This window comes from Ursus arctos, unplaced genomic scaffold (assembly GCF_023065955.2).
Source record: "Ursus arctos isolate Adak ecotype North America unplaced genomic scaffold, UrsArc2.0 scaffold_4, whole genome shotgun sequence".
In the NCBI taxonomy this organism is placed as follows: Eukaryota; Metazoa; Chordata; class Mammalia; order Carnivora; family Ursidae; genus Ursus; species Ursus arctos.
In genome coordinates this window covers 67,446,804-67,469,217 of record NW_026623056.1, presented here as the reverse complement: position 1 = coordinate 67,469,217, position 22,414 = coordinate 67,446,804, and the positions used below count along the sequence as shown (strand labels likewise).

The 22,414-nt window shown below is 36.6% G+C and overlaps 1 protein-coding gene across 1 annotated transcript in view; it reads right to left on the bottom strand.

Annotated features, from left to right (window-relative positions):
- Positions 1 to 22,414, bottom strand: part of LOC113246330 (multidrug resistance-associated protein 1-like) — an 85,322-nt gene that overhangs the window by 13,887 nt on the left and 49,021 nt on the right. Inside the window, exons 16-20 of the mRNA XM_026486942.4 lie at positions 20,251 to 20,320; positions 12,967 to 13,027; positions 12,290 to 12,509; positions 5,075 to 5,229; positions 3,010 to 3,165 (exon numbers count right to left, since the gene is read on the bottom strand). Coding sequence (XP_026342727.3) covers positions 3,010 to 3,165; positions 5,075 to 5,229; positions 12,290 to 12,509; positions 12,967 to 13,027; positions 20,251 to 20,320 — 662 coding nt within the window. The remainder of the gene's footprint in view (positions 1 to 3,009; positions 3,166 to 5,074; positions 5,230 to 12,289; positions 12,510 to 12,966; positions 13,028 to 20,250; positions 20,321 to 22,414) is intronic.

Below are 22,414 nucleotides of genomic sequence, written 5' to 3'. Positions count from 1 at the left end.
CAGCCACCAGAAGTTAGGAGAGAAGCAGGAAGCCAGCTCTCCCTCAAAGGCTGCAGAAGGAGCCAACCCTGCCTACACCTTGATTTTGGACTGTTAGCCTGCAGAAATGTGAAAGAATACAATGGCTGTTGTTTTAAGCTACCAAATTTGTTACAGGAGCCTTAAGAAACTGATACACCCCTGGAACAGTAAAAAGCCCAAATTCTGGACAGCGTAACTAGAACAGAATTGGGCAAAGCTCCACTTTGATAATCCTTTCAAACAACCATTATTGAGGACCTACTATGGAAGAAGCTCTATGTCACATGTTCGAAACTCCCTAGTTAACCCATTAAATGGAGGAAGTCAACCAAATGTACTGACAATATTTTTGTATCTAAATATAATTATTAGAAAAAAGGAATTATTTTTTTTGTCTACAAAAAAAAAAAAACAACACCCACCAGTGCAGCCACAAGTGTAATGGGCTACTTCTCCTCTAACTTGGTTGAGACTAATTGGGATGGGGGGAGACTGGAGAGCTGGAGGGAGCACACCCTGAGTTAATTGGACCATCATTCATCAGCCCCAGATAATCGCTACAAATTGGAAATGAAAATCAAGAGTTGCCACCTCTTGCAATTTTTTCAGGAAAATATTTGGATCTGGAGTTTTACATAAAATTCCTGATTTGAAAATGTCTTCATTTTGGTAAAAACACTGAGCAAGCTGAGCAAAAACATATCTGAAACTACCTGTCAACTTGCAGTCTACCAGCTCTGCTCTATGCAAGTGCCCTGGAGAACACAGAGGATTACGGCATTCTGGGACTGCAAGGGGACTTCAGAGATAGTCATAAAGAAATTTTCATAAAATTTCAGTGAATTGTAGAAGCCCTGGAGTCCTTCCACGAATCTATCCAGAGTATTTAGCTTAAGAACCATTGGTCTAGATCATGTTTCTCACATTTTAGTAGAAATCACCTGGAGGATTTGTTAAAACACAGACTCTGGGCCTTACCCTGATAGATTCTTTATTTCCTCCCAGTTCTATTAGGATGTGATTAACAAATTAAATATATATATATTATAATATAATATATAAAATATAAATATATATATTGTAAAATGTGATTTTTGTAAAAAGAGGTACAACTAGAGATTCTAATTCAATGGGTCTGGGGTATAGTCCATAGGTCCAGGGACTCTAATTCAATGGGTCTGGGGTATGGTCCATAGGTCCAGGGACTCTAATTCAATGGGTCTGGGGTATGGTCCATAGGTCCAGGGACCATCCTTTGAGTAGTACTGTCATAAAGAAAACCTATTTTACAGGGGGAAGCAAGGAAGCCCGGAAACGGAAGTGATAAGCCAAGCATAGGAGTCAGGAAAGTAACTAGAATTTGAGGCTCCTGAATTCACATTCAGGGCTCACCCTATACAGTGTCCCCTAACAAGATATGGTTTCTAAGACTCATTTCCACTCCTGGTCATCCTATTAGAGGTAACCAACCACAAGACTATCACATTTATTTTCATTTGGGATATGAGGGTTTTTTTGGTTTATTTTGTTTTTTTGAAGATTTTATTTATTTATTTATTTGACAGAGACAGAGACAGCCAGCGAGAGAGGAAACACAAGCAGGGGGAGTGGAAGAGGAAGAAGCAGGCTTCCAACAGTGGAGCCTGATGTGGGGCTCAATCCCAGAATGCCGGGATCATGCCCTGAGCCAAAGCAGATGCTTAACAACTGAGCCACCCAGGAGCCCCTGTTTTTTTTTTTTTTTTTTTTTTTTTTTTTTTAAGCAGGTACAATTGATTCTCAATACCATCCCTCATATCCCAGATTTTTGTCTTTTAGCCCTAAGACACAGTGTCTTCCCTGGAGGACTTACAATCTCATTGGTGAGACAATATGTGGTCTAAAAAAGATAGCCTATAATACTAGCAGTATAATAAATCCATAATACCTGGATGAGTCTGATCTCTTAGCACTATTTTGGTAGAGAATACTTCACATAGAAATGAAATATGACCTAGGCCATGAAGGGTAAGTAAGATTCAGTCAGGCAGACAGAATAGGGAAAACATAGGAAGAAGGAGGAATAATAATAGCATAGGTGTAGGAATGAGAACATGATTAACATTCTGGTTGGGGCAGATTAAATTCCAATATGAATTTTAAAACTTGAGTTTCGGGAAAACATTGAACTATAAGAACTGTATCCTTTTATGTAAAGAGCCTCAAAATGGTTTCATTTTTAAATTAAGTATGTGTTAAGAAATTTTCTTTTACACTGTAGCCTCGCAGTGACATAATTTTGGAATGTGGTTGACCACATTTTAATTAGAATACAGAGATACATATCATGAGAGATCTGTTTAGTTCTTCTAGGAGTCCTTTGCTGATGTTAAGGATAACATGACAAAAAGTCAGTTACTGGTTTCTCTTTTGGATTTATAGGCCAATTCACTTTCTGCTAAAATGTAAACACCATATAGATTTTGTGATGGCCATAAAAATGCACGACTCAGTTCTGCAGCCACAGGGGGCACAGCTAACTGGCAGCCTGGTCAGCCGCTGTCCCTCTGGATCTACTACTCTATGAACATGGAGGCCATGTTTCCCACAGGTTGCCTCCAGGCAATGACTGAGTATGGAAGGGGTGCTAAAGCAGGCCCATTTCAGGGACCCATCGGACACTCCAATAGGCGACACTGGTAGACTTCCCATTCTTGCAAGGAACCTTTCATGGAATCGTCCTAGAACCCAAGATTTTGCCTACCCAATGTTCTTCTCTACCTCACATGAATCAGACCTATATCACTGTCTGAGGGCTCACCCAGGCTTCTCTTGCTCCCTCTCCTTTATCTTTTATAGGCATTCCCCAGGAACTCTCTACTATATGGAATCCTTTCTTGGAATCTGCTTTTTGGAGAACATGAACTAACTAACCATTGACGTGGGTCTGAACCTATATTTGACTGTGAACTTATGTTATTAATACACATAAAAAATCCATGTTCTTACCTGTATAGTGAAATAGAGGAACACCAAGGGAATAACCCCCAGAATGAAGAGTGGTAAAGCTCCTGCAATGACCAAAACTGTTCCAATAACATCCAATGTGCAATTCACCCAGGTCCGTAAGTAGTAATGGAAACGTATATCAATTATAAACATGTCCTGAAAAAAATTGATATCAGGTCACTTTATTTTTAACTTTTCATGGTTTAAAATAAGGAAAGAAGAAATATATCATTCAATGAAAAATTTAAAAAATATTACCCAGATGATCAGATAAGTCTAACTACATGGTCTTTGCCCTCCCCAGTCCACCCTCATATAATTTCCCCCTGTGGTCAGTTGGAATAGTTAAGAGGACATTCTAGTAACAACATGCCTATGATCAAGCAATTTGCTTTCCCAGTGACATCTACACAGCACTTAGATTATATGACTAATGTCAGATTCTGCTTAAAAAACATTTAAAAAATAGAGTCCAAACCCCAGTAATTGGGTGTTTAGGGGCACTGGCCTACCACTATTTACTATTCTGCAAAATACTAGTGAGCCATTCTTATCCACTGAGAACATATTCAGTGGTCTTTTGGGTAGCTGGATCCTGTCAGCATTCCAAGAGGCAGAAAAACAAAATAAACCTCATTTGCAAAATTAGACACTGAAAGATGGAAGAGACAATGAATGAAAGAAGAACATAGGAAGGTCATGCATCAATGCACATATAACTTAATCAAATCTATAGCGTAAGGTATGACCTAAAAAATCCCAGGGAGTAGGAAGATATTCAACCTAGAGGGATGGACGACTACTCAGTTCACGACAAAACTGACACAGAGTAGAGATGGAATTTTATTAATCTCAGTCTTGCTGTGGGATTTCTCTGATTATCTCACATACCAAATAGTGTAAGAGCATCATATCCATATGTAGTTTCCTGCCTGTCCTCAGAACACGCCTTTCCATATTCTCATCTGTTTAAGACCCAAGCACTGGACATGTTACTGTATAAAAATGACAGTTACTCAGTAGGGTCCTAGAGAAATGTCCACTGACAGATAAAAATGCTGGAGATCAAATTCTTCCATACATTTTCAAAAACAACATGTGCATTGGTATGATGAAGTAAGATTTAATATTCCACCAAACATTTATTATGCTAGGTACTTTCACTTTGATTTTCATGTTTTATCCTCACTTTCCCCATACACACACCAAAAATTTTTTACATGTACACACAAATGTATTGGCATATTTTATAGTGGTGGCCCTGTACTATCTAATTCAGGAACCACTAGCAATATGTGTCTATTCAGCACTTGACACACGGCTACTGCAAACTGAGATGTGCCATAAGCAAATAATACAAATCAGATTTTGAAGACTATGTAGAAAAAAAGAACATGAGATATTTAGTTAATAATTTTAAACAACTTTAAACAAGTCTGAAATAATGTTTCAGGCATTCTATGTTAAATAAAATATATTATTATAATTATTTCCAGCTGTCTCTTTTTACTTCTTTATTGCGGCTACTAGAAAATTTAAAATTACCGATGTGGCTTGCATTACATTTCTGTTGGACAGTGCAGTTGTAAGTGTTTGATAGTAAACACCAGGAGGAAAACCCTGTAGGTAAACAGAGACATTCTGGGAAGCCCCACCTCTCTCCCATTCACCATAAGTGAGTTGACAGTTTTCTTAAAGGCAGAATGCTTAAAATCCAGTTATCTTCATATAGCTTATATTTGTTTTACTCTCTCAGCCCAAAACAGTGATTCTCAAGCTAAATGGATGTAAGAATTGGAGTTGTAGACACCAGAGCACATATGCTCTTTGGATCCTTTCAGCAATTTTCAAGGGTTATTTTGATTGTGTGTGTAAGATGTGGTGCTGCTATACATCCGTTATAATGTCCCAAGAGTTAGAAATAAAATAACAAGGAACGCTATACTGAACATAATGCCATCTTTTCAGGGTGATTTTTTTTTTCCCACAAATTCTATTACAAGGTACTAACTATGGATCATCATTTTTAGGTATGCTATATGCAACAAGGTGTGGCTCTACTGACCTTGGTGAACCGACTGATGATCTGGCCTATAGGATTGGTTTCAAAAAACCTGAGCGGGAGGTGTAGCACATTATCCAATAGCTGAGTATGCAAAGTTCGAGAGGCAGCCAGGGATCCTCTGGTGAGTATATAGGCTCCAGAGCAGACGAAGAGACCTAACCACAAAATGTTATCAGGGGTATGTTAACCTCCCAAAGGAATTTGGTAACTTAACTCTCAAAAAGTTGCTTATCATAGCATTTTTAAAATGGAAAACTCAAACAGCACACTTAACAACGTGTAATTGTGGACTGAACTAAGTATACATCTATATGGTGCACTGATAATAAGTATATACTCTGATGGGTTGCCATCTTATCAAAGAAGGGCTCTCCTTATTCATGGGCATAGATTCTAGAGAAATGCACGAAACATAACAGAACACCCAGGTTCACAGCATACTAGCAACTTATTAATTTTGTAATGTCCTATGGGGCAATACGATAGTCACTGGTGCTGCTAGCCAAATAATTATAGTTCTCCTAGCTTCTAGGTCCATGGTAGAGTTGCTCTTTCTGGCCTCCTTGTGATTTATGGGACCTTATGAAGAGTTCTGAACAAGTTGAAGGAGAAACAACACATAATACCAGGTTACAGCATTTAATTGCTGGTATCAGAACTGCTAAAGTTTATTACTTTTGTACGGTGCCTGCCAATATTTATAATGGTGGATGGATTGCTTCTTCAACTTGGATTCCAAGAATAAGCAATAAACCTTTTATTATTTATTTAATTTCTGGTCAGTTAAGCTACTAAGATATGGTTGGTGGAAGGGTGGTCCTTGCAAAGACTGAAAAGGCAGACATATAAATAATAACCATATAGCTTTAGTGGAAGAGGTTGGAAATAGTTATAAGCACCTATTGATGCTATAACAATATAACTATTGTTACCTGCATTTGACAAACTATGACAAGAAAGAGACGAGCTCATAAAAGAGCTATCCATGTGCAAGAACAAATGAAAGGACAAAAAGTTCTCAAACTGGAGGACTTGTAAGGCTGGAAGAAGACATGCTTTGTTACAGTGATTGGTCAAAGACAAATATGTGACTCAAATTGCTTCAAGGAGAGTAACTTCATGGATTTCTATGGAGGGAAGTTCTTTGATAGAGAACATTTCCAACACCATGTGAAGCCTGAGAATTAAGCCAATGAGGACAACAAACAGAGCTAATAAATAAAGAGTAGTGGACACTTCATCTGAGCACAGGGATGGAGTGTGTATAAAGACATATGCCTGGACTTTTTAGTTTGGGGAGTCAATAAATTTCCATTTTACTTAAGCTAGTCTGTTCTGAGTCACAGGGTATACACAATTGCTCCATTGTTCTCTAATACACAAAATTGCTAATAAAAGTATATTGCCAATATGATTCTTATTCTTTTGTAAGTATGTGTAAAACAAAACAAAACAATGATAGTTGACCCTGACCATCTTAAATTATTTCAGCTAATTCCTTTACATTTTAAATAATATCACATGCTGCTGTTAAATGATTTCTTAGCTTTAAATATTTTCTATTTTTTCCTACCTCACTCCCCCCATACTTCCTTTTTCCTCTTTCAAAAACAAGTTTCACCGTCTTTCCTCAAATAAACATTCAATATTTATACTGCCACTAAGCATACATTATGCATGAAGTTCACCACTTTTTCCATATTCTTAGTTTCCTATGCAACAAGCACTAATTTATTCCCAAACACTTCAATAGTCAGCAAATCTCTTCTGAATATATTCAAACTCATCAGATATTCTATTATTTCCTTCATCCTATTTAGCCCCCTTCTCTTTGTAACATAAACTACTCTCTTGGAACCCTCTTTCTTTCCACTCTAAATGGAATGGTTACAAGATCAGACATTTGCATTCTTCACTTATGGGAAATGTTAAATATTATGAATTTGATCATTTTCACTTGCATTTACTGAAAGACACGTGAATGTTGAGCTTCCTGGATTATTCCTCTAATTTTCTCATTTATCATTTTTCATCTATCTTTTCAATGTTATACATCTGGGATAATTTCTTCTAATTTATCTTCTCACACTTGTACAATCTCTTTAAATTCTTTAAATGTTTCGAGATTTTTTTGTCTAAGATTGAATTTATTTCAGCACATTTTCACACTTGCTTTGTGGATATAATATTTTGAATCTCTGAAGACACTAACTTGACATTTTAAGCTTCTATTTCAAATAGTATTGTTTTATTTCTGGACTCCATTGCTTTATTTGTTAGCTCTTATTTATGCTATCGGTTTGATTAAAATGCAAGACCATCCATTATTATCAGTTTAAACATAGGAGATAAACCCATGGTTAATTAATAGAGGTACTTGGTGTGGCTTCCTTCTGCTACTGCACACATTAATTTCTTGCAACATTTTTTTTCCTCTAGATGGAGAGGATTGCTTCAAATTCCACATAAGTGGGCAGATGTGACAGAGAGTGTGAATATTGGGATCCAGACATGTAGACTGGAGCTTTTCCAAAAGCCATTTAAGGAGGATTTCTTCTATGTATGCCACACACATTAGGAACCCTAATTTCCTCTTTAGATATCAGCTTTCTAGTTTTCATTGTATTGTTACAATGCCAGTTGCTGTGCACATGATGGTGGTGGGTGTTGTAGGAGAGACGGATGGGCCAGGAGAACAATGGTCTAGTGAATTATTTTGATTATTTCCGTGGAATTCAATCCTACTCTCTACCTGTGACCATGAGTTTAGTGTTTCTCCATTGCTCAAATGAACATCTCCCTCTTGTGTTATAGCTTCTCCCTTAACCGTTCCTGGCACAGGTTCTTCTACCCTTGATTAACTATCAGTTTAATTGCTTATGCAGAAATTTATCATTCTGAAATCTTCTGAAGTCTTTCCTTTTATATTTATTCACTGGCATCTCATTGGAATTTTGTGAGATAAATTAAGTAGATGATCCACTCACTCAACTTAAACTAGAAGCAGCAGTTTACTCTTTAAACATTGCACTTTGAAAATAAGGTGCCTATGTTTTTCACATTGGATTGGAGAAAGGAAGTTCTTAACAATGAGGCATAAAGCATAATAGATTGGGGATATTTAGAGTGTTCTAAAATATTCTAAGGAGAACAGCTGGGACCTAGGGGGAAAAAATGTTCAGAACTATTTCTTACTTAGAAAATGAGGTAAGATTTGTATTATTGTTACAAAATAATAGATCTGACATTGTGCTTTAAATGTTTCTTTTGAATGTTGCTTTCTATATTATTCACAGTAAGTCTGTAGTATTAACATGTGACAGACAATGCTGCTTATGCTTTAAAGCACCCCTGCCCTTTTTATTTTGTGAGCTATGATGATGTAAGGAATACAGCCTCCCCCTCATTGGAAAAGATTCTGTCAGATGCAGCTGTGGTCTACTGAAAAAATCAGAAATTATACATTTTCATTTCTCAGGCTTACCCACTTACAGAAAACTTATAATTGCGTCTAATAATAAGTTTTCAGAAAATTTAAATTTTTAATGCAAAAAAATTAAAAATGAAAGAAAAATTAGAGAGGATTCTTTTTTTTTTTTTTTATAGTAGGCTCCACACCCAATATGGAGCCCAATACAGGGCTTGAACTCATGACCCTGAGATCAAAACCTGAGCTGAGATCAAGAGTCGGATGCTCAACCGACAGCCACCCAGATGCCCCAGGAAGATTCATATTTTAATGACTGAAGACCACTCTACACAAAAAGCCAATCAGGAAAAAATTTTTTTGATTAGACTGTATAATCTGTTGCCTCATTACAAAATATTTCCTATACCTACTATCTAGTTAATTAAAGAGAGTCTCTTCAACAAATGGTGTTGGGAAAACTGGACAGCAAAATGCAAAAGAATGAAACTAGACCACTTTCTTACACCATACACAAAAACAAATTCTAAATAGATTAAAGACGTAAACATGAGACCTGAAGCCATAAAAGCCCTAGAGGAGAACACAGGCAGTAACCTCTTTGACATTAGCCATAGCAACTTCTTACTAGATATGTCTCCTGAGGCAAGGGAAACAAAAGCAAAAATAAACTATTGGGACTTCATCAATATAAAAAGCCTCTGCTCAGTGGAGAAAACTAACAACAAAATGAAAAGGCAACCTATGGAATGGGAGAAGATATCTGCAAATGCCGTATCTGATAAAAGATTACTATCCAAAATATATGAAGAACTTACAAAACTCAACACCCAAAAAACAAATAATCCAATTAAAAGATGGGCAGAAGACACAAATAGACATTTTCCCAAAGAAGACAGACAGATGGGCAATAAACATATGGAAAGATATTCAACATCTCTCATCATTTGGGAAAACAACTCAAAACTACAATGAGATATCACCTCACACCTGTCAGAATGGATAAAATCAACAATACAAGAAACAACAGGTGTTGGTGAAGATGTGGAGAAAAAGGAATCCTCTTTCATTGTTGGTGGGAATGCAAAGTGGCTCAGGCACTCTGGAAAAAAGCATGGACGTTCCTCAAAAAGTTAAAAACAGAGTTACCCTATGATGGAGAAATGGCATTAATAAGTATTTACCCAAAGAATAACCAAAATACTAATTTGAAGGGATACGTGCACCCCGATGTTTATAGACCATCATCTATATTAGCCAAATTATGGAAAGAGCCCAAATGTCCATCCACTGATGAATGGATAAAGAAGTTGTGGGACGTACACACACACACACACACACACACACACACACACACACACACACTAGAATATTCCTCAGCCATAAAAAAGAATGAAATCTTGCCATTTGCAATGACGTGGATGGAGCTAGAGAGTATTATGCTACGCAAAATAAGTCTGTCAGAAAAAGACAAATATATGATATTATTTCAGTCATATGTGGAATTTAAGAAACAAAACAGATGAATATAAAGATAAAACAAAGAAAGACAAACCAGAAAACAGACTCTTAACTGCAGAGAAAAAACTGAGAGTTACTGGAGGGGAGCTAGGCAGGGGGAATGGGTTAAATAAGTGATGGGTATTAAGGAGTGCTCTTGTTGTGATGAGCACTGGGTGTTCTATGTAAGCGATAAATCACTAAATTTTACACCTGAAACTAATGTTACACTGTATATTAACACACTGGAATTTAAATAAAAACTTGAAAAAGATTAAAAAAAGATACATGGCAAATGAAAAAAAATATATCTTAAACTAATATTACACTGTATGTTAACTAACTGGAATTTAAATAAAAAGTTAAAAAATCTGATTAAAAAAAGTAAGACTTTACAATAGTAAAACTGTGAACACTAAACTACATGCTTTGTCTAGTATAGGAAATGATAGTGGCTGACTTAAAATATTCTTAAAAGTATATTGAATTTCCCCTAAACTTGTAACATGAGCTCCTGGATTGGTGTGAGTTTAACTTTCATATGCAGATGTGATAGACATAGATATAGAGATATTTGTATATATGGGTGTTTCTTTTGCTGCTCAGAATTCTAGACTGCTATATCTATTCTTTCCTCAATGAGTTGCAAGTTGCAAGCCAATAAACTTGACTCTCACTAATTCAAAACTAAACACAATGTATCTTTCATACTATAGACATTCCTTATATCTTGTTTTAGTCATTAACATCTCTTTCCCCAATGAATACTGCTAAAAGAATGGCAAAATGAACATAAATCTATCTCATAATATTTGCATACTTTTGATGGAGACACTTACAAACAATACTATGGCCACACAATAAAGATGGGAAAGGAGAAACAAGAAGCAAAACCCTAAGTTTCATATTTTTTATCTTCATTTTTTTTTTTTACCAAATGCATGTATCTCTTTGTGTTTTCCTTTATGAATATCCTTAGATAGCATGACTTCCACGTATTTTTTTTTCTTGTTTGAATTCTCCCTGAATATCATTCTTCCTCAAGGTGCCTTTCTTTCCTCTCCTTATTTTTGTCTTCACCATTCTCCAGTTACCCAAACTGAACTTCAAAACCATGAATGAGGCCCTCTTAGCTTCAAATCACCCATTCTTACATATGTTTTCACCGCAATGTCTTTCCTATCTATCCTTTTTCTCCAATTGCATTGCCATTCTCTGACCATTCATTTATTTGTTCATTTATTTTCATTCATTCTTTATTCATTCAATCCTATTCCATTCCCTACTCACTGGTTAGCACTAGACTAGATGCCTCGGGTGATGTGGAGATAGATCAAAGAAGAATCTTTCTGCATTAGATTATCTTCCATCCAGACTTCCACCTAGAAGATACTTGTTTACTCCTTCCCTATCAATCCCAAATTCTTCCTGGTTTCTGATTTAATCCCTCCAATAAAAGTTCATCTTTCTTTTTCATCACTGCTAATTCATTCTTAGTTTGAAAACTAACTCTAGTTCACCTCTTTTCCCTCAAATTTTGAAAGTTTTCCATTGCCTTTCCAACTATCATCTCCAGACTACCTTCCCACTTCTAGTTCCCCTACTGCCCTACCAATAATCTGAGGACCACTCAAACTGACACCCTCACTCATACCTCCAACCCTCTTTCTTTCCCCACCCCTGTCTTTACTCACATCTTTCTCTCTGCATTTGTCACCTCTTCTTTTCCATGATCTCAGTCTCACAAAATTCAGATCATTCTTTAGTGTCACCTCGAATGACAACTATTCCTTGGAAATTATCTTAACTCTCAGATATGGCTTTTTCTTACTCTGTGTCCTCACGGGTTTTCTTTTATTACCGGTATAACACTTACTGCTTGCCATGTAGTCTTAGACTTTACTCACAATGTAGTTTTTAACTGACTCACTTATTGATCTTCATATCAATCACAGGTCTCACATACACAGTGAGTAGCCATGTAGTCAAGACTTCTGAGTCCTGAATAACTTAGCGTATGTGCCTCATTTTCCTCGGCTGTAAAATAGGAATAATAACACCTTTCCAAATACTTTTTTGTCAAGAATAAAAGACAAATACATTATTTAGTGTGGTTTACTTTCTCAAATATGATGAATTAAAAACATATGCATTTCAATTATCTCAAAATATTTGAAAAATATGGCATAGATTTTATTTGAAATAAAATGATGCCATACGCTTGCATTTGAATAAGTTAGGTCAAAAGAGAAAAAAGAAGCAGCTGGACCTTTTTTTTTTTTTTTTACCTTGCATTAATCCCAATAATCCATAGATGTTAAGTTTATTGCTTCTTATTTGCTCCCATTCTGTGAACTCACTCATGTGTTTTGCTTCTTTTACCCAGGCACTAAGCCATAGATTCTGTCCAATGCCCACCAAATTCTGCCCGAGGTAAGCAGCCAGACTCAGCCACACCCAGAGCCAGCCGAAGGCTTGGAGGTACTTCAGAATGACTGAGAACTTCACCTAAAGGCAAAATTAATATAAAATTAGGTTACTGTACTTAAAAGTCAGACAAGGTAGATTTAAATCCTACATGACATTTCCTAAGCTTTCTGATCTTGGTCAAGTCACTAACTCCTCTAACTCCCAGATGACTCATCTGTAAGTTGGAATTTTAACAGCAGTCACCTTATAAGTCCATGTAAAATGCCAGCATAGTCCTGAGCACTTAAAAATGATGCATGTTCAAATAATATTGGCTACTATCATTAGTAAACAAGAATATACATAGCTAAGTAACATGTAATCCTAGATAAACACCACTATAATAAACCAACAGTTTCATTTAATGTAATTTCTTCAAACTATTATATAGCAACCCTCCTCAAATGAAAAATATATAATATTTATTAATAGTGCAATATAATCTTTTATATTTGTGTGATTAATAACAAATAATACTAGTAATTCTGGTGCTTACCCCACCAATAGGGATCTTTTCTTTTTTCATTGATAACTGTTTTCCTTGATCCAATGAGGGCCTAATAAAACAAGATAATGTACATTTTGTAGTTTCAGATCAACCCCTTTTTTAACAGTTACACATTCTCAACCATTTTATTACATATTCCTTTGCCCTGATAACATTGTTCCTTTAATCTTTTTTTTTTTTAAAGATTTTATTTATTTATTCGACAGAGAGAGAGACAGCCAGCGAGAGAGGGAACACAAGCAGGGGGAGTGGGAGAGGAAGAAGCAGGCTCCCAGCGGAGGAGCCTGATGTGGGGCTCGATCCCATAATGCCGGGATCACGCCCTGAGCCGAAGGCAGACGCCCAACCGCTGTGCCACCCAGGCGCCCCTATTCCTTTAATCTTTTTGAATGGAGATTGTTTATTCTCCAATATCCCATATATTTTAAAATCAGAACGTATAGTCTGATTTTTTACTGCGTCTTCTAGGTAATTATCCTTCAAACTTGTGCCAAATCCCTAGATTATTTTAGCTAATGCCACCTGGTTGTACCATGCTCTATGTCTTCTCATCTACTTGCCTCCTGGCCTCTCAAGACTAGCATTAAGGGACGCCTGCCTGACTCAGTCAGTAGAGCATGAGACTCTTGATTTCAGGGTCGTGAGTTTGAGCTCCATGCTGGGCATGGAACCTACTTAAAAAAAGAATAAAAATTAAAAAAAAAAAAAATTTTTTTTTTAAAAGGCCACCTGGGTAGCTCAAGTTGGTTGAGCATCTGACTCTTGCTTTCAGGCCATAATCTCAGGGTCATGGGATCAAGACCCATGGTGGCCTCCGCACTGAGCTCAGAGTCTACTTGTTCCTCTCTCTCTGCTCCTCTCCCTGCTCATGAGCACTCTCTCTCTCTAAAATAAACAAACAAATTAATTAATAAATAAAGTGGCATTGGGCTCTTCATCCCACTTTGTTCTGCCTCCATCCTAGGTGATGTCATAGTTTACATAAGCAGCTTATTAAACTCAATCTCTTTTCAATCTTATGACCTTCATACTTCCAGGTCCTTCATCTGCATTCCACTTTGACCATCAACTGTCAGGACTTTAAGTCATGAATCTTATAACCTGGAACTAACCCACCTTGGAAAACCCAACTCAACATTTCAATCTCTGGCTATAACCCCTTCTATTTCTAAATTGTACATTCAATAACTCTCACTACATTTGGTTTCAATTCCATCTAAACTTCCAGCTCCTGAATCCAACTTTCTACCATCCTTGCTCTCCTAGGATGATCAATGATTCTGGTTTCCCAGATATTCCTGGTTTTAGCACTGACTGTCCCACATTCCAGGAAACCCTCAGTCCCAGGCAAACGTATTATCTCTCTCTGTTGCCTTCATTATCCAGCCTGTAGTCCACGATTACAATATCATCCAAACTGTGGTACTATTCTGAACTCTCAGGCTCTGCTTTCTTTCCATTAAACCTCCGTGTTAGAACTTACATGTCAGTCTTCATCGCACTTGCTTCAAAAAAATCATGCAGCTCTGTAAATTGGTTCCACCATGAATTAACATCTTCCCTCTGCCTGGGCTCTTAATACTACCTAGAAATTCTTGCATGACTCTTAGAAGGGGCCCACATCCTACTTGATGGAGAAAGTAAAGGCAGACAGGAAAGTCAGTCACCAAATCTCTACATTTATATGCACCTCTATGCAGCCTTTTCTAAACCACATAATCTGAATCCCATTCTGTCCCATTTTCTCAAAACACGTTTATTAACTATAGTGTTTCCACACTGTCCTGCCAATGAGTCCCTTGATGGTACTTGTTAGAAATAGAGATTATAGGATTTCCCCCTCTGGAAACCTGCCTTTCAAACAAATGATCCAAGGGATTCTCATCTTAAGGCAAATCTAAGAAACCCTAAGTTGTTCCCAATTTTTTCTAATCTTCATTTTCATCCTCCCTACTCCTGCTCCTTCCCATCAGCCCATAGAGAACAACACGTTCTTCTCATCTTAAAACCAATACCATCACCACAAAAATGATACTACTCTCAACTCCATGTCCCTTGTCAGTTACTATCCTACTTCTTGCCTTCCTTTCATAGCCGAAGATTTTTCTGCTAAACCACTTTGCCTCCTTAAACTGTGTGGCACCTGGCTGAAAGTGTTTCCATCAATGGTGCCTTGATGAAATGAGTAAAATACTTATTGTTATATCCATGGGCTACTTTAAAAATTATTTCACTTAAACTCTTCATGACATTTAACATCATTGACCACTCCCTGTTTAAGGAACATTTCCTTTTACTTCCCTACCAACACGCATTTGTATTTTCTCACACCTCTCTGGGCCTCCATGAGTTTCTCTCTTTAGGCTCCTTTCTCTGTCATCTCTTTAATGTTCATGTTTCCTCAGGCTCCATTGTAGTCATTATAGTCGAACCTTGAACAACACAGGCTTGAACTGCGGTGGTGCACTTAAATGCAGTTTTTTTCAATAAATATACATATGGTACTCTAATTGTATTTTCCTTTTGATTTTCTTAATAAGATTCTCTTTTCTCTAGCTTACTTTTTTGTAAAAATACAGTATATAATACATATAACATACAAAATATGTGTTAATTGACTGCTGTCAATAAGGCTTCCGGTCAACTTATAGGCTATTAGTAGTTAAGCTTTTGCAGAGTCAAAAGTTATACTCAGATTTTCAGCTGCATGGGGAGTTGGTGCCCCTAACCCCTCACATTGTTCTAGGGCCAACTCTATTTCCTTTTTATGCTCCACACTCTTCTGAGTAATCTCATTCACTCAGTTTCAATGACCTTCTTCTTTGTGGGTGACTCTCAGATTGATTGTTCTAGTCCATACCTCTCCCTTGAGTTCCAGATCTATATGGTAAAATGCTTACTTCATCTCTTTGCTTGTTTATCTCTATACCACCAGATATTTCCCTACCTCCTTTAAAGCTTTCTCTGGCTTTGTAAAGGGCCACAAACACTTCCTCTGTCTCAATCTTGGCACGTTTCTAACCAATCATCCTGTACATGTCAATTCCTCTAGAACTGTATTATTGGAAATAATATATTTGGAAAATACCTAACAGCATGAAGAAAAGTAATGGCAAAGGAGGAGGGAAAAAAGAGGAAGAAGCGAAGCAGGAGAAGGAAGATTCATAATCCTATGTTCCAGAGACAAGCTAACATACTTGTGAATTGCCAGTCTTTTCTCTAAATGTGTGTAGTATCATAATACAAATGTTCTAAAACCATTATTTAACTTTTAAACAATTTTATACATGGTCTTTGTAACTCAGTATGCAATGAACCTAAAATATTATTCTATAACTGCATTATATTTTTCATTTTACTGTATAGTAAAGTTATAGTGGTTGTAGTTTTTTTCCTACTTTTTTGCTGTAATGATCATTCTTTTTACACATCTCTCATTGTCCCCTATAGGGACATAGAAACATGTTATATGTTAAGTTCTAAGTCATTTGATATACCTAATATCAAAGTGACCTCTGGAAATACTGAACTCAGTTTAATTTCCCTCATTTCTCCATGTTTTCCATTTTATTTATCAGAATAAGAAAGGCTTGGGGCGCCTGGGTGGCACAGCGGTTAAGCGTCTGCCTTCGGCTCAGGGAGTGATCCTGGTGTTATGGGATCGAGCCCCACATCAGGCTCCTCTGCTATGAGCCTGCTTCTTCCTCTCCCACTCCCCCTGCTTGTGTTCCCTCTCTCACTGGCTGTCTCTATCCTGTCGAATGAATAAATAAATAAGTAAATAAGTAAATAAATAAATATCTTTAAAAAAAAAAGAATAAGAAAGGCTTTATTTGATCAGTCTGATGGCTCTTCCCTTTCTATCTCTCGCACTAATGTCAAGAAACATTCTTCAGGAGGTTGCAATACATGGCCTTTGTAGAATCAGCTTCACCATCAGGAAAAGATACACTATTTAACAGACACTTTCATTGGAACGGCTCCTGGTATATGATTTGGGTTAATTACTGTCATCATCCTTCAAGCCCTTGGCATGGCTTCTGTTTGGATAAGCAAATTCAGCATTGGTGTCAAGCCAAAAAATTAATTCTTAATGTAGTTGGATATAAAATGCTATGAAACCCAACTGTTAAAAGGGAATTAAAGCATCCTAATTAGACACAACTAACAAAGACCAAGAATTTATTGGACACCATACAGGAGGGCACTGCTTTTGCAAACTACAATGTTATTTATTCTTTTTCCACAAAAATACTGCATTTGGTTCTGGGCACTTTGTTGTGAATAACAGGTTCCATCCGAATTTTAAAAGAGCAAATTATTTTATGCTAGTAGAGAAGTTTTAAAAATGAGCTTTGGGTTGTCCTTCAGAAACCCTCAGGAAAGTTGGCACAATACCCATCTGCATATTTTTGTATAAAAGATATAAAATTAACATACTGAAACCATTATGCCTGAACTGAGCATGCAGTTGCAAAGTATGGAATATGTATGGGAGGATTAAAGTGATTAAAAGAGTCTGACGTGAAAGGCAGAAGGGGGCAGTCTAGTTACTGAAATAACATTCCTGACTTATTTTATCTGAGGAAGGTATTAATAAATACTTAAAGAAATAAAATAATTAATATATACCATGGAAATTTAAACCAGAAAGTGAAAAGTAAAATGTAGAAACAGTTCAAATTATTTTAGTCCCTATTAGAGAACTGAACTAATGTGTCATAAAGTAATTCTAAGTCTTAAATTTCAGACACTATTTAGTCTGACTCCCTTTTCACACCCGTCCTGATGGGCAGTTAGCCACTTCCTCCATGAACTAACTCTTCCATGAGTAAGACTCACTGCATTCTATCTCAGTACATCCCATTGTAATGAGTCTCTAACTGCTGTAAAGCTCCTGCCTGTGTGTACCTTCCAGCCCCTTGTCTTAATGCTGCACTAAGTGGAAATTGGGTAATTCTAAAAAATAGAAAGTTAGGTTAAGAAGCCAGGAAAATTTTCTCCATGTAATATTATCTTGCCATAGAGTAAAGCATATAAAAAATGAGAGCTAGAATGAGAAGTAGCAGAGAAAATAACAAACGAGGAAATACATAGGAAGCAGCCCAACATGCACATATTTTGGAAAATTGAAATAGGTCTCTGGTCTCTCGAACAAGAGATAAAAAAAAGATTTCTTTACTATGACGACAAACAAGAAAAGATCAGCAGGGGGGGATTCATGGACCTCCAATGACATTTTTATTGCAGTTGTTAAAAAGTAAGCTTGATGCTCGTTGTATTTACAAGGACATAACATATTGGAATTGAGGTGATCTTCCCAATGTACCCATCGCTGGAGAAGCAAGTTTCAGAATGCTGGCGTCAGTCTGAGCCTCCACAACTTCAGAAATGTTTAGAAATCAATTCTGTAAATACATTTTTATAGGGATTGGGATTCTTGCTTCAAGAAGAAACTTCCCAAATGTGATTCACAAAAACTTCAAGGGGTTCGATTTAGATATTGTGATTGACAATGATTTTATAAATGAGAACAACTGATGTATTCTAGAGAAACTGATGTATGTATTACATACTGATGTATATAGAGATTAAGTTAATAACTATACTTACTTATTTTTTAAATTTAAGCTTTTAAACAAGTTACATATTGACTGCATGGTAAAACTATACACAGGTGAAAATTCTCCTAATGATCAGAGATGTGTGGATCCTACAGCACATGAATTTCAAAGTCTGGGTCAGGGGTTCTGGACTCACTTGGGGATCCTCAAAAACTGACACTCATTTAAATGAAAGGCATTGTCATAATGGTAAAAAAAAAACAAAAAACCCAGAATAAATGATGGATTAAAAGACCCTTGCGTGTTCTTTCAGAATTCAGTTACTTATTCATCCATTCAACAATTATTTATTGAAATCAGCTTATATGTTATAATAACATATAACACAACTTTTCATTCAGTGTTTAGTTGAAACTTGTTTAGACGGCGATAAAGCACTGAACAAAAATTTAGGCTGTTATAAAGCTTAAAACCTAGAAGTGAAAGACAAAATAAAAGTAAATTTTTCCAGTATACTGAAAATTAATAAGAATTATAGGGGGAAAAATAAGCCTGGAAATGGTTGGGAAGTATTGTGATAAAATAGTGTGGCTAAACCCAAAGTCTTCATCGATAAGGTAATATTTGAGCAAAGACCTGCAAAAGGCAGGTGAGCAAGTCATAGAGATATCCGGAGAACAATTTAGTGGATCTACTGACTCAGCGGAATCTGATACAAAGGCAGAACTCCAACCTGGAACATCTACAACACCCACACATCCTGAGGAATAGCCACTCTTTTCAAAATAAATAAGTAAATTCAAGGTCAAATCTAAAAAATTCTGAGCCAATGGATCCCAGAGTGCTTGCTTCCCTATAATCCATCCCGATTGTCTGTTTTATAAATAGCAATGTTGATGAATGGCTGCTCCCTATAATTCTGGCACCCACTTCTTAATCTGTTTATTCCTATTATTTTTCTTTTTTTCTTTCAGTCTCCTATCTGTAACTGCTGTGGGGAATATTGGGGCAAATAACAGATTAGGGTAATTTGCTTTAATCACTGTTCAGTTTAGTCACTCTTGAAAAAAAAAGAAGTATAACAAAATCTGATCATGCTCAATGTTTTATTATTTTTATTTCTCTTTCTCCCATCCTTCTTTCACTTCCTCCCTCCCTCCCTCCTTCCCTTCATACCTTCTCCCCCACCTCTTCCCTCACTTCCTCCCTCCCTCTCTTCTTTCCTTCCTTTCTCTTGTTTTATTTAACAGATTCTTCAATTCCTACGCCAAGTCCCTATTTCTAAGTCACATATCTCGGCCTGATAATCATACCAGTCCATTGTAGAATTTTCACATCTATAGCTTATTTTCACATTTACATCAGCAGTGTGTATGAATGTTATGGGTTGGGGAGAGTGCGTGCACGTGCGCGCGCACACACACACACACACACACACACACACACACACAAATTCTGCTACCAGAATTTAGTCTAGAAGTTAGTGAGAGTCTGTGAGCACGTATTTCCCAAACTAATTCACATCCATCTCTCTTAAAACCTTAGACACATCCATCCAACTTAGAGTTTAAAATCTGGAAACCACTAAGTACATTTTGCAGCCATTGTAATGTGTAGATCCTTTATAAAGGATGCATTTTAAATGCTAAAAGTATTGTAATTAATTAGTCCATAATCCCAGTGAGCCTGGTATTATCCTAATACTCACCTATCATTTTGCTCCAAGATTTGGTCTTTCAGTCTGGAGTTGATTACACTGACTCGCTTTAAAGCATGAGCTGGAGAGGAAGATGGTGAGTGCTTTTATATACATATAAGCAAACAATGCATAAAACAGAGAGAGATAAGATGAAAGATTATACAAGTTGGAGAAATTTTTGTGTTCTGGATCCACACATATACAGGAAGCCCTTTCATTTTCCCCATTATTTCCCCTTCATTTGAAGTATCTTCTAACATCTTCTAAAATTAAGATTTCATAATGAAAAAGTCTACAGAAATTATTTTTTTGGAGATTACAGAGGAGTACTAACTTGTTTTAGGACTTACACAGAAGGGCTAGGCCCAAGAGGAACATGACTCCAGTCTTTAAAAGAAAAATGCAATTTAATGAAACCTTATAGACAATTGTGATTATTATAAAGATTACTAACGAAACACAATGGTAAATTCCCCAAGTCTCTGTCATGTTCTTTCTAATGTCACTAATACTAATAATAGCTTCCTATGTGGCAGGCCCTTTCCTAAATGCTATATATACATTCTTAATTCTCAAGGGTATCCCTACGAGGAAGATACTATAATTATCCCTTTTTTCTAGGAATAAAAAGACAGAGACACAGAGAAGTTAAGCAGGTCACACAAACCAAGGTCTCACATCTAGAACTACAAGACTAAGGTTCAAGTTACTGCTTGTGAGTTTGATGGGAAACATCTCAGAGCTTGGCTGAGCTTTGATTTTTTTTTTTTTTTACAGTATGATACTTAAACTCCTTGAATTTCAGACTTCTCATCTTTAAAAGAAACGAACTGGGCTTGGGAATTTCTATAATCTCTTTTACGGATTCTATATTTTCTTATTTCTAGAAGTAAACATCTAATAGCCCTTAATGGAAGAATCTGACTTACATCAACTATCTCTATGAAACACGGTGTTCCATGTCCCACAGAATGAAAATCTGATCTGGAGATGTTTCAGTCCCTCCTGCCTAAAGCACGTTTTCATTTTTATAGTTTACAATACGAATTTTAAAATTTATTTATTTGCAATTGATAGAGTGCTTTCAACATACGTTACATAATTTGAGTACCAAATGAGCTTCTAAGATAAAGAGAATAGTTAAGCTTATCCATATTTTGCAAGGGAAAAATAAAACTCAGATAGGTTAAGTGACTTGCCTGAAACCAAGAGTTATCAAAGAGAGGGAGAGGAAGGGAGACAGACAGACACAGAGACAGAGATAACAAGAGTGAGGTGAGCCACACACTCCTTCCTGTCTCTTCCCACCAAGTCAATGTACTTGTTCCTGCATGTTCGATATAATGTTTAAGAGTTTGGATGGCTTCTGGCATGAAACAGAGGTAGTATCAGATTCAAATTCTGCCACTTACAATCTGTCTTAACTTGTGCGAGATATCTAATCTCTGTAAAATAAGGACCATGTGGTCTCAGGAGGTTTCCGGGAGGATTAAGTAAAGGTAGAAGTTGTGAATGTATTGACTTAATATCCATGACATCCTAGCTATCACCAGGATTATAAATGTGGGGAAGTAGCCTAAACTAAACCCATAAATATGTAAATTTATCATTAGTCCTTATATCTTTCTTCATTGACCTTTCTTCTCACCTCTGGTTGAGTCTCTAATATAATATCCCCATAAGGTGAGACTCGTAGACTTTTCAGAGCTGGATGGAGTCTTCGAGATCTGATGTATCCAAACCCAAATTATACTATAAAAATGACTTTTTCTAAGTTATCTGTTATTAACCCCAACAGTGAAGGTGAGGATGATAGGAAAAGAAGAAAAAGTGGCTAAGTCATAGTTTGGGGGGCAAGGGAATGATAAAAATATACATTGTTCAATCCTGTATTAGCCACCAGGGGAAAAAAGACTTAATTCAAGTCCCAGTTTTCATAAATGGGAACAACCAGAGGCCTTAAGTCATCTCTGTGAAGACTCACATAGTTATTCAGAGTCAGAACTAGAGCCTGGGACAACCTAAAACTGGCCCAGTGTTTTTTTCACAAAGGTTGTGCTTATTTTTACTTCTACTCTGGTGTCACATAAGTTAACACGAATTTTTAAATGGAAGGATTATGTGCCTTTTAAAAGAGGTGTTTTAGAACTGGGAATCATACTTCTCAAATTCT